Here is a 13491-nt window from a genome sequence, read left to right as displayed (position 1 = left end):
TACTGTACTGTACTGTATGTAAGTCACAAGCACGGGATGCATGGTGAACGAATATGACATTGATGGCACTACCCCAGTTTAGCAATAGTATATCATTGACATTTCACCTTTGCTACATCAATTTTTGTCACATTTCTCTACACGTATAAACAAAGACAGATGATGCAAGGATCACCTCTTGCACGTTGGTGACGCAATGTGAGTGAAACGTGGGTGTGAATGACTTCTGCCGTACGCGTTCTATCACGATCCGATACAGCTTAAGGTGCCCACGCTTCTCTTATATGCAAGCCCACTCACTGACTCACTGACTCACTCTGACTCACTCACTCTCACTCACTCACTCACTCTCACTCACTCACTCACATTCGTATGAAACATAGAGGTGGGGAAGGCATAAAAACTTAGTTTGCAGTTTCGTTAACAATTTTCAATTTCTTTACATAGATAGTTTCGTTAACTTTACAATGACACATTAAGCTATACGAATAGAGTATTTCCGTCCATGCCATAACCAATACTTCAGAAACGATAGAGAACATTCCCGGCAGCTAGAGAGATGATAAGACCGATATTAGATCGGCTCCTGCGCCATTCCATGTCCGTTTCAGCGATAAATATAAATATAGACTGCACGCGCGGATGGCGGCAGGCAATCTCCCGGTGACCCGGCATAAATAGAGAGCTCCTTCCCCATGATGAGTCTGTATATATGTTAAAAGGAACACGGCGATATAAAACAAAATCACCGGGGCGAAACACCTCGCTGAGCGGGAGGAGAGGCATATTTCCGGAGCAGTCATTACACTAACGGCATCATCAATTGCAATCCCCGTACAGAGAAACTCTACCGGCCGATCCTCTAGCCGTAAGACCGGGTTTGATCATAGCTAGAGGCGAGTATTACTGTACATTTTGCAGCAAGGACGTGGGATCAGTACAGTGAGCCCATTCTATCTTCAAACGGAACGACCCGCTCGTAGATCGTTGCAGGAAACACCCCCCCCCCCCCAGGCTTTGACGTTGCCTGCATGTATTAAAGTGGGAAATGGAGCGGAGGTGGTGGTGGTAGGCGGGGTGGGGTGTAGGATGTGATGACGTACATGCGAAAGATGTCATGAAAGCTGAAGAGTTTTAACACTAAACTTAAGGAAGCTACGTTTGTCAAACTAGTGTACGCGAGATATCGTAACGTGTGATAACAACACAAAAGTCGAAAATATGAAGCCATATACGGGTTAACTATGTAATGCTAGTTGATCTTTTACCGCGAAGTAATATAGGTAATATAATCAGGTGGACATAGCTGAACTAGCGTTACGAGCTGTGGCAGTGGTGGGGAGCGGGAGTGAAGGATACAGTGTACATGGAAATGCACTAGTAGCAGATGAAGACCAAATCAAATACGTTTCTCAAACTCATCTACTTGCAAATTGCAGAAATAGTAGTACGTAATGTGAGATAGGAACAACAACGTCGAAAAGATGAGGCAAAACACGTCTGTATGTGGGACGGGGACGGATGAACAGACTTATCATCATTGGCTAAAGGAAGTTACGTTTGTCGAATCCATTCAGTGACAGCAAGGGTGTAGCGAGATAACAACGTAGAAATCAAAAATACGATACAACAGATGCTCCCAGGCACGCGTAATTACAAGTAGCAAGGAAGAGGAGGACTTTCTTAGCATCAAAAAACCAAGGTGATATAACCATCCTGAGAAAACCAATACCATCACCCACGTTGAAACTCGGGTAAGTCGTAAGCAAACTTTCAGCTAATCACAAAGTAAGCACATGAAACTTCGAAAGTTTCTGCCGGCTTGATCTAAATTATGATATGTATGACAACTGCATGCTTCGCCAGACACGTGTCTATATATTTGAATTATTCATATTTCTCGAATCATGTACAACAGATATCATGAAACTCGATGACACAAACAGATTTGTATGTATCTTTAGATGTCAGAACTCTTATAATGCAAAAAATAGGCCAATATATCAAGGGCTACTCTGCTATTAGAGAGAATACCGTACCGTAACTAATGATTAGCCTACTCTATTGTAATACTATACCAAAGAATTATGTTAGCCCTTATTGTTATGTTAACTAGGTTGCTAAGCTTTATCCTATACCTCTGTTTTGTACTTTGTGTAATAGTTGTTGCCATACATTGTATCGTGTACAATTGTCGTGCAATAAAGTTCTATTATATAGCCAGGATGCACATGGATCCATCTGCCACTCACTGGGTCAACCGTCACTCACTAGGTCAACCAATCCGTCATGGTTAGACAATGTAGGTCAATCAAAACACAACATCCTCCATTAATTGATTATCTACATCCGATGGAGTATAATGGAGTGAGAGCTATGATAATTGGAATCAGTATTAGATTGTAAAATAATCCGTCCTGATACGTTGTAATACTTTTACTTTATGTAGTTTACTCCTGACTAGGGATTAAAGTACTTCGTCTTGGACAGAATACCTGCTTAATATCGGTATTTTGCCAGAATATCTATTTAACATCGGTATTTTGGTACTGGTACGTCAGCTCAATCATTTCACGTATATAACCCCTACTGTGTACAAGTAGGCAAATATATCCACTAATGCTTATACCGTAGAACCAATAGTGTTAATGACATGCTAGGGCCAATATGTTGACTTGTTCATACCTATAGATATCCATATATGTCTGTTAAGTTGTACTGTAAGTAGTTGTTATACATGTATACTCTCCAAGCAGAGGTTAGGCTCCGGCTGTTTTTTAACGTTTGTTTTAGTCGTTTTTATCGGGCTTTCCATTTTGTCATTTTTTTTCGCTGTGTCCGGCCAAAAAAACAAAAAGAAATAAAAAAAAACAAAACAAATACAAAAAAGCCAAAAAAAAAAATAAAAAAAAAAAAAAAAAAAACACAAAAAAAAAAAAAAAAAAAAAAAATCAAAATAGAAAGCAATATAAAAAAAATAAAAAAAAATGCAAAACAATGACAGGGAGCCTAACCTCTGCTTGGAGAGTAATACATGTAGACCTTACGAAAGTCGCTGTACTTTTGTCGTGTCATGAAGATTTCTGTATCTTCCAGAATGTATATGTGCCATTCATTGCGAGACAACAAACGAGCTTTACGTATATCTCCTGGTAATGGTACATGTTGGATGGGAGAACGTGCGTTTGTAGTGCCGATCGTGAACATTAGTCAGGATTGAATTAAGCAGAACCCAGACTTCAATTAGTAGTGTCGCATCTTACGGTCTGCCCAACAATTCATTTACAGGAATGCAATTACACAAACACGTCATGCTTGCGTCAACGCCGCAATTTCGCTTCCTGGAAAATAAAGCACGTCAGTCTGAAGGACCGGCCGAGCGGGGGCAGTTTAACACAAGCATCCATCTACATCGCACCCGCTTAGAAACGGCGATAGATTACACAGGCGGCAATGAGTTTGTCCTAATTGATGTGCATTCAAAGGATGAAAAATTGAGAGGAATAAGTTAGGTCAGCTAAGGTGAAGCGAGGAAGTAAAATCAGATGGGCAAAGTAAGGTAGAATAATCCCTTGTAGTCTGTGAAAGGAAAATGAAAGGGCAGAAAACTGAAGCAAAGTAAAGTACTATAGTAACCTGCCGAAAACTGGACATCACAAATCAAGGTACAGGTGAGATCGTCCAACGTAAAATCAGCACAAGGCAAGGTATATATACATAGATGTAGTGAATTATCATGTAGATATGTGTATATTGCAACGAATATGTTTTACCTTGGGAGCATAGATGTTGAGGAAGAGGCAGTCTTCATCAGGTGTTGTCCCCACCTGCCTGTAGCCTGCGATGGCCGGCGCGGTGGGCTGGGGGCATGGCGGGCCGGCTGACAGGGCGTTCCGTACACCCGCCCAGCGGATAGGCTTCTCCGGGCGCTACACGGACAAACAGGAATGAGTGAATGAATAAATACATCCATAGAGATTATCAGCTGTCGTGACCAAAACATGGCCTCTATCAAGGATTACTAGCACACACTGTAGGTGACAATACAAGGACGATAAACACTGCATTAAACATGCGTTTTGTGCACCTGTGATACATTGAGGTAAGCTTCCTATGTCTAGATTTATACGATTGGAAATGTCTTGCAAAAGAAAACGATGATCTTATTGCTTTATCAACACACTATCATTCTGTTTGCTGTTATAATGTGTGCTTAGGGTGTAGATGAACATAACTTTGGATTTACACATCAGATGTCTTTTTTAAAACCTCACAAAGACAGAAGACGTATTTTATAATTGGCACACTCATCCATTCGTCTTGACTGAATAAATGTCTTAATTTTCGTCCAAACAATGTCGTCATAAATGGTCTGATCAATCACAGGCGTACTGTTTTTACCTAACAGGTAATGATCGGCGTATGGGGAAGAATACTTGTGCGAGGGGCAATGTGTCTTCCTTTGTTTTATGCCCCATCGCCTGATAATATGGCAATCCATTTTGTGACACTTTCCACTTAATTTCACCCTTCCAAGTTATTAAGTCTGTCTTTTATTCACATAAGTCGTAACATTGATCTGCAGCTAGGCAGGTCATAACGACAGCTTCCTAATGGTTCCGACTTCTTCATAAAATTGTTTTAATAGTATGTTTTATTGCAAATGCATGCCCATGGGGCTAATTGCAAGAGAAGAAAGACTAAATACATGAAGTGAATGAATGACAGCTACACGTATCCTAGTTGTTCTTTATGCAGTCAACGCTACAGCTCTCTTTTCACGGGTTTTATCTACAGTAGGAAACCAATCAACGTCTTGCTGTGCTGCAGCAGAAGTTCCAGTGTTGTCAGACGGCAGTGTCTTGGTATGACAATATCCGCATACAGCCTCTGACGTAGCGACTTTCTCACAGTGACTTTCTGCACATGCCAGTACAATCACAAATGACCCGGTCGTACGTTCCTTCTTTTGAACAAAAACACAGCGTCATTGACTCAACAACCTCTTTTTATATCAGATATGCCCCGGATGTGCGTTTAAACAGGGCACGAAGGACAAGGTCGTCCCAGCTTCAGGCAGTTTCTCTGGCAGCAATCTCACATAATCCGGCTGCAGTTCTTACCCTATACAACCCCAGACCTCTGACCCAATCCAATGTGATCCTCTTACAAACCGCCATTGCTCGATATGGAAAGATACCTCACGGGTAGATAGGGACCTTCATGGTTTACCCGTCAGAGGTTATCATTCGAGACCGACACCTGACTTCTCGGCTGCACTACCTGTTACTCCTGACTTGCAGACCTGATCAAGCTCCCCGTGTGAAAGTGGCTGGTGGATGGCATGTAGACTAAATTCGTGTGACAGTAAACCCTACAGAGTCAAAACTCCTACGTTTATTTCCTTCAAACACAGCGTTCATCAGTACATACTTTCAGATGGGCACCAACGCGCCGGAAGGTTTACATATAAACGACCATCCAGGCACATAAAGTGATTCCGAAACGATCGCGGCTGTGCAGAAAAGATACGCCAGGAAATGCGAACGGCCATCTTAGATTACCAACAACATGAGAGCTATCAATACGCGTGTGAGCCTATCTCCGGTCGATTCCGCAATAGTACTTTGTAAAGATATTGGTTCCGGGATGGCTGCTACAAGAGTTGCCTGGCAACAGCGGATAAGGTGTGGCACTGAGTGATTGGATGGCGAAGGAAGATCAGGAGCTGTAGGTGATGAATGGCACATTGTCCAGTACCCCGCCAATGTGAGATGAGAGGAACCACTTCTGTGGAACCTGTTCTGAATGTTGAGATACCGCCGGACTTCGTGCGGGCCACCATTATCTCAAGTGGCTTGCTCATGAGCCACTTCAGATGATGGGGGACACGGGCGATAAGGCCAGCGGAGGCGACTACATGAATTTCTCAACAACACCGTGACTGCATCAGAGGAGCATAGAAGAATGCGCTGACAGGTGTCAGGGGCGAGAAGAATTTGACGACCTTCGCCCTGGACTCTTTTCGATCACTTAGCTACTAAGTAGTGGACATCACCTTGTACTACAGGTCAAACCAACTGCTATAATATGTGCAAAGGAAATGGAGGGGGGGGGGGTCTGGGGTCTTCTCTAAGACGTTACTTGTTTCTCGCATGAATATGACAGATGTCAAATCTGAGTACTGATATTTTCCTCGTTGATTGATCCAATCGATATCAGAGCAATAAAATGCGGATGTAAAGATTGTCTTGGGGATTGAATGAGGATGGGGAGTCTGGATCGGAGTCGTAACTACCGGTTATTAGAAGTAATCAAAACATCATCATCATCATCATCATAGCATTTGTAATCAGTACGGATATGTGCATTACGCTGAGCCGTTTCCTGCATTTAGGAAGTTGATTGGTACTGGAAGTAAGTAGGAAATCTAATTTGACATGGATCAAGTTGACATGCGAGTATATCCATGTTGTTCTAACGGTTGTGTAATGAAAGTATGCCATTAAACAGTGCATGTCTAAGTACTTTGGGACCGAGTTTTACCATTTGCTTACCGTAATTATTTCCGTCTGTCACAAAGAAAACTAGCCCCAGGGGCATGAGGTACTTTTATTTTCAGTCTAGGTGGACGTTAAGGCCGGATATAAGCCAGATATGATATTTTAATGAGTATGAACGCTCATGTGCGTAAAACATTGAATCACAATTTATGACAGACGAATAAAAATTGGGGTTTAGGACTGGTGAGCATAATCGCAGTCAGTGTTCTTTTATGTGTGAACGGTGGAGATAGGAGGGCTGGAGTTGAATTGGTGATAGGTTATTTGGGTGCTCAGCTTGTATCATTTGACGAATTTTATTTATCTTTCTAAAAAAGGAATTGATATGAAAACCATGTTGAGTAACAGTAAAGGACCCCCTATGTCACAGAAAGCGGTTATTTAATTTTACGTTCCCAAATATCATGTCTGACACCAGCCAACATGAGATTAATTGCCGCTTTCAATCTTTATTTCTTGCCAAATTGAACATGATTTCATTTGAGGGAAGCTCACTATCAGCAGGAGGCAGGTTTGATACATTATATTTGCCCTTGATAACGTTACAGGCGTACACATGGAGCGTTTCTTTCATTTTGACAGGATACGGCGGTTAATTCTGCCCCGAGGCACGGCAACGTCGGGTGATTCATTTTCTCATTTCCGTATCAAGGGAACTACAAATTACCCCAATTTAAGCATAAGCTTCCTCCTAGGGGATCACATGCAGCCTAACCTTTTGTATCTTCGTAAAAATTCTATTACATAAAATCCGATGGGAAAGGTACGTCTGATAATCTGAGGCCATGGTTAGACTGATAACTCGTGTTTACCTAGAGCTTGCTGGCCTGAATGATACGCAGTCACTGTTCAAGTAATATACATACATTGCATAGAGGTTGAAGAGAGAGAGAGGAGAGGAGAGAACAAATGAACATATTTCCTTAACTGAGACGTCATGAGACGTTTAGTTGAGTGAAACCTATGAATTGTCGTCTGATTTGTGAATTTGACCTTTAAACTCTGTGGAGACAACAGATCGGCATTGATTGTTAGATTGAAGGAATCGTTATTCCGAAATGCGATCTCCGGTAGACAGACGAGCCATACGGCCAGGTCTTGTAAGATGAACAGGGAAACACTTCGATTAAAGCACCCGGCAATAGAAATCCTAGTAATACTGACGCCAACACACAAATGTATATCGAGAGTTTGCCGACAGAACGGAATACTTTCAATGTCATGAAGACCATTAGCTGTCTAGCAACCATCAAAAGTGGATGAGGTGACATCGGAAAAGCTACGATCAGACCCCTTGGCACCGGTAGATGCACTTGAGTAATCTTGTCGTCACCGATGTAATACCTCATCCCTTGTGACCGACTCAACCCCAGCCCCAACATCACACACCGTTCTCGCTGCTGAGAACTTGGCGCTCACCTCCATCGATATAGCGCCGACTCCAGTCCCACAGGAATCAATGCGGGAGATTTTAACCTACAGGTAACCTTTGGAAAGCATTCAGCTCCAAATATAGATAGTCACCTGGTAAAGGCCCATGACTCAATGGTCTGAGTCCTAATGGAAAAACTCCAAATGCAACATAAATATTGAGATACTATTATAATGGTAGATAGTGGCTTTGGTGGAACGTTCCAGACAGCCTAAAGCTGTTTAAGTTAGGATGACGAACGAGAATTAGAATTTGTATGTATTGAAGATCTAAATGTGGGCGAAGAGGTACTGGAAGGCGTCAGAAAGAAGGTTGTAAGACGTAGCCTGTGGCCATGATTAAGAGTCAATGGCCAGATAACGTGATATGAAGTTAGTCCATCAAGAGATCTATGTTTTTTGAGAGCCATTCTATTGAGCACAAAGGACAGAGCTTGCAATTGCCAAATCAAAGCGGCAAGGATCAAAGGAGTGGAACAAAGGAAAAGTAAGTCTGAAATATCCGACGTCGCCTACTTCATCTGAGGAATAACCTTCGTACAAGGACGTCTTGTCATTAGCAGTGCATACAGAAGTACTTTGAAGCTATAAGCAAAAGGATCCCGGTGGGATTTCGCGCTAATGTATCCCCCTGTGTCCTGACTCGTGCACACCACGTTCCACGGCACGATAATGTAAGATGGATCAGCATATTCAGTGGAGTGGCAACCGGAGGTGCGGCGATTAAGTGGCCTTTGTGCATATCTATAGTTCATCACACAACACAACACTGTCTGAACTTTCATCTTCATCAGCATCGGACATGACTAGACTGTCTGAACCGGCATCATTGTTTGACTAACAAGAATCACCGGCATCTTGTTTGACAAAAAGAATCACTATTGAAGATGTGAGCAGATGTGAGAGGATTAAGGCGCGAGAGGGAAAACGCTAGAAAGTGCACTTTGAAACTGATATCTTGTCGAATAACCGATATCAGAGTCACGCTCCACTCGCTGAACAAAAGGAGCGGCGGAGGCAGCTGGAATCCGGTCACACGGCCAAGGGGTTAGACTGAATCCCAGGCGAGGATTTTAATCGGTTTGTTGTACAGTGTTGTGATCTATTACAAAGTATATATACTGTGTTACTAGGGGATCGGCGACAAAGGGATCATTTATAAAAGCCATATAAAAAGGAAACCTGATAAACAAAGGTCTAGACTTATTGGTGTAACACGTCTAATCTGCCATTTGAAGCCCCAGTGACGTCAATGCAGCTTGATCACATAGGTGCGTTTGCAAAATTTACGACCTGCTCCGTGGAGTCGTGTGTTCACGCTTAAGCGATGGGAGTCCATCCTGCTGCTTCCAGCTCCGGGGACCGGGTCATCCTTTAATGCGAATGCAGTACCTTTTACACAGGTACAACGTTCAAGCTGGTACAGATCAGATATGATCAGTGAATAGCCAGATGACTGACAGATATACATTAAAACCCAAATGCACCGTGACATGTCAGGGTAGGCGTAATGTTGTTGTACACACCTGAATAAAGACTAAGAATTGATTGACGAACCTGTCCTGTAATGAACATCCATCCTACATGCGGCTATCTGAGAGGTTCAGGCGCTAAATTATGAACGAACTGATGTGGCAGGTGAATCGATCACAAGGTGAGGTCGTTGAAAATGTGATCATTTTGTGGTTTTGTATTCGGATCAATAGAGGACCAAACATTTGTCTAATGTGCGGTACGCAGGTAGAATTTGGTCCTGGTTGATTCCTTTCTCATTAGTGTCAGATCAAAGTGTTGTGGTACGAAAAATATATTGGCACAGTTGAAGTTAATATGACAGAAATTAATATCGATATATGTCCGAGTATGCTATTAATTTTCTTCAGTATAAAATTTGTGAAGTGGCAAATGGTTTCATGTTGGATGAATATCTATTCATCAATCAATAAAAAGATCCTTTATCAAGAGAAAATGTCACCCCGTGAACTATCCACTCTGCTAGGGAAGCTAGCCGATAACAACGTAACCTTCAAATGTTAGTTTGTCAGACTATTTATCTTCAATCAATATCAACAGGTCGGTTGTTAGACTGCTCATTGCCGTCAACAGACTGAACGTAATAGAGATTGGGTGTCCCCTGAGTGAGTCAGAAACAAAGTAGTCTCCATACATGTAAGCTAATGTCTTGGCCAGTTCCTCGAAGCCAGCGGTGACCAGAAGCCGCTGTGGTAGTCCATGGGCCAGAGGACAGATCGGTACCTCCCAGGTGCACAAACTCTCTTCCCCTCCCCCTTGTGTAAGACCATACATTTCTTGATTATTTCTTGAACCATCAATTGTAAGCTGTCACGACCTCGCACCTGTATGCACAACTGTAGTCCCTCGAGACGGAGAGATGCCTACAATATGCGGGTAGAGCAGTCTCAAAACACAACGCCACATTACCTGCAGGTGGCTATCTGACGCGTTAAGTCCACCCCTTTGTACCGTAATGTATTGTGTGATGAATCAATCAACACACGATGAGACTAGATGACGACATTCTCTCATTTTAGGGATAACACCAAAACTCCGTATACCATTTACAAACGAAGACGATTTTTTTACTAGTACTCCCGAGGTCATTTACCCTACATAGCAACAAAAGTGACAGTAAAACCAACCCCCGACAGTGTATTTGGTGTAGCCATCACAATGGGAGGATGCCGATTCTCTGCAGGAATTTGATAAAAACAGTGACGTCATTTTTTGGCCAGCTTGTGCAAGTGCATGAGACGATCCCTTCTTTGTCCAATAAGAAAAGCCCTTAAGTGCCTCAGGGCTGATTCTTCACCCATGGATATCACACAATAAAGACAGTTATCAATTATTTCGATTGTCCGTTCTTGCGATCGATCTCCTGTGTCCCAGCGGGACCATGGCCATGTTTGTATCGTTTCCAGCACCATAATGAGTGAAGCGGGCATGCTAACCTTGACCGGCATATAGCCCCTGTACAGGAATTCACATCCTTTTCTAGTCTCAGGTAAGACAAACAATAGTAACAACCTATAGCAGGAATGCTACACCACGCAGTAACACTCAGAATGTTGGAATTGATTCTGCAACGGATTCCACTTGTTGCAAGTTTTACACTACAACTTCGAATACTGTATTTTGTATCGTATTTTTAGGATCAAAGGAATGACTGATGACTTGAAGGCAACAGGAGGTTTACAATCTCTTGCAAAATTATACCGAATTCCGCGCAGCGCCAAGCTGGTAATCTACTGCACTTAAGTATAGACTACCCTTCCGTAATAACGGACGACAGAAGACTACAAATCGAACAATTTTCCTTAAGACTAATGTTCTCTCTGTGTTAATGACGTTTAATTGTGCACACGCTTCACGGTGGGTTGGACTGTTCCAAATTTGGTTCCGTTCTCCTGCAGACAGTCAATGCAAACGGCGGCCTCCCGCTGAGTTTGCTCGTGGTTTATAGAATTATGATGCTGCGTAGTGGGGACCCTCCGCAGTCAGCTGTGAGCCAAGCAGCCGCCTGTGCCATTATCTACCCGAACCAGTGCGCTGGCGGGCCACTTTACAGGCTCCACAGACCACCACCCATTGTCCGGACTCCATAGGGCAATCCGTTTCATAACGATACAGTTCCCTTTACTGTACTGTACAACCTGAACAACTCTCTACAAACTACGTCACGATGCACGCGCCAGAAACGCGTCTGCAGCCAGCAACACCGAGACTGATGTGGAGGGCCGGGGAGGATTTGTCTGATTTCTGCGGTGTTTCCAGCCGACGCCTCAATACTGACATTCCTCTCTCAGTGAACCCAGTACAAGCACCAGAACTGTATGTCTGAAGGAGGTGTTTTCAGAGAAATGGCAGCTGCAGGGCGTGCAGTAGGCAGAATAAAACATTCAACTTTACATTCCTATCATTTCCATCATGACCCGCGTCAAGGGTAAAACAATGCATGACAATGTTATCACACACAAAGCCAGGCTCATGGCATACACGCCGGTACGACTTGAGCATGGATTTCCGTCTGATGCAGCCATTTTTTCAGCACTTCGCTATCTAACCAACCATGTGTGAGCTAACGTATATGTATAAGAAATTAGATTCCACACCCATCTTCGGGCGGGTGATCCCGAACAATTGGCCCAGCAGGTGTGAAAGTGGATGCGGGAATGGTGATGCGTGCTGAGAGATGCTCTACGAGCAGAAAAAGACGCATGACTTACGCTGAACCGCCTGGTCCCCGCGGGACTTCTCGCGTAGGGCACGCCGAGGAACACTTCCACCTGTTTGACTCCCGTGGCCGTGGTCACGTCCCGTAAATTCCCGCGCACTTTGCCGTAAGCTGTCTCCCTGACAACGTCCGATCCCCGCACCAGCCCGACCAGCACCGCCAGAACTACACACCACCGCGGCAGCTTCTCCATGCCGACTGTGTGGAGCCTCCAGACTTGCACACTCTCCTCTCAAGACTTGCCTCGCCCTGGCTACATAATCCCCAGCAGACAGCAGGAGCGCGCGCGCTACAAACCCCGCAAGTCGGCTGCTCCTCCGCGAAGTCTTCTCATTCCTGAGACCACGTCAGAAGCACGCGGCCCGAGCGCCTGTAGCTCTGCACGCAGCAGCTGTATATGGGACGTGCCGGCCGGCGGGATCAGCGGGCTGCTATGGACGGCAGCTCCCAGTCCGGAGGTGCGTCATGAATAATGGATGCGGGATGAGTGGGACTGGGCGGGAGGATCCGGGGAGGGATCCGCCTGATGCCAGCTGACAGGTGGGAGAGACGGTGCCAGTCGCTAGGAGCGCGCGGCGAGATGTACACGTAGGGCGGGCTGCAGCTACAGGTGTACTCTCCAAGCAGAGGTTAGGATCCGGCTGCGGCGAGATGTACACGTAGGGCGGGCTGCAGCTACAGGTGTACTCTCTTTATTCAAATTGTAACAAAACAATACACTGTGGGCACTAGGCAGCGAGGCTGGCATCGTGGCCACAGACATATAAATATACAATACAAAATAAACATGTACATTATACAAGTAATAGAACTGCCACCTGTAGTACTCTCCAAGCAGAGGTTAGGATCCGGCTGTTTTTTTAGTCCTTTTTATCGGGCTTTCTATTTTGTATTGTATCTTGTATTGGCTAACGACTCAAAAAACGTTAAAAAAACAGCCGGAGCCTAACCTCTGCTTGGAGAGTACAACAGGTGGCTGTTACCCTTACACTTACGGTACTGATGATTATAGGGAAAGGAAATGGCATCCGCTACATTGTTGAATATTCTAGCCTGCAATTCGAGAAAAATACACGTATGTGTTGCTCAAAAGGTATATATCATCAACCGTGTTCATATATTGGCCGCCAAAGTTGACTGGGGAACCTTTATTTCAAACGCTATATTACATTAAGCTGACGTCAATCGCGCTCAGTTAAGAAGACTGCAATGCTGGTGAGTTACGCTAGTTGATAGGCGTTAATA

At 44.0% G+C, this 13491-nt stretch overlaps 1 protein-coding gene across 1 annotated transcript in view; it reads right to left on the bottom strand.

Moving 5' to 3' along the window:
- Positions 1-12744, bottom strand: part of LOC118418694 (cholinesterase 1-like) — a 59774-nt gene extending 47030 nt beyond the window's left edge. Inside the window, exons 1-2 of the mRNA XM_035824746.1 lie at positions 12239-12744; positions 3774-3929 (exon numbers count right to left, since the gene is read on the bottom strand). Of these exons, the coding sequence (XP_035680639.1) occupies positions 3774-3929; positions 12239-12439 (357 nt within the window). The 5' untranslated portion in view covers positions 12440-12744. The remainder of the gene's footprint in view (positions 1-3773; positions 3930-12238) is intronic.
- Positions 12745-13491: the final 747 nt, after the last annotated feature.

Source organism: Branchiostoma floridae, chromosome 6, assembly GCF_000003815.2.
Source record: "Branchiostoma floridae strain S238N-H82 chromosome 6, Bfl_VNyyK, whole genome shotgun sequence".
Lineage (NCBI taxonomy): Eukaryota > Metazoa > Chordata > Leptocardii > Amphioxiformes > Branchiostomatidae > Branchiostoma > Branchiostoma floridae.
The sequence above is the reverse complement of the archived record's forward strand: the minus strand, read 5'-3'. Positions and strand labels throughout refer to the sequence as shown.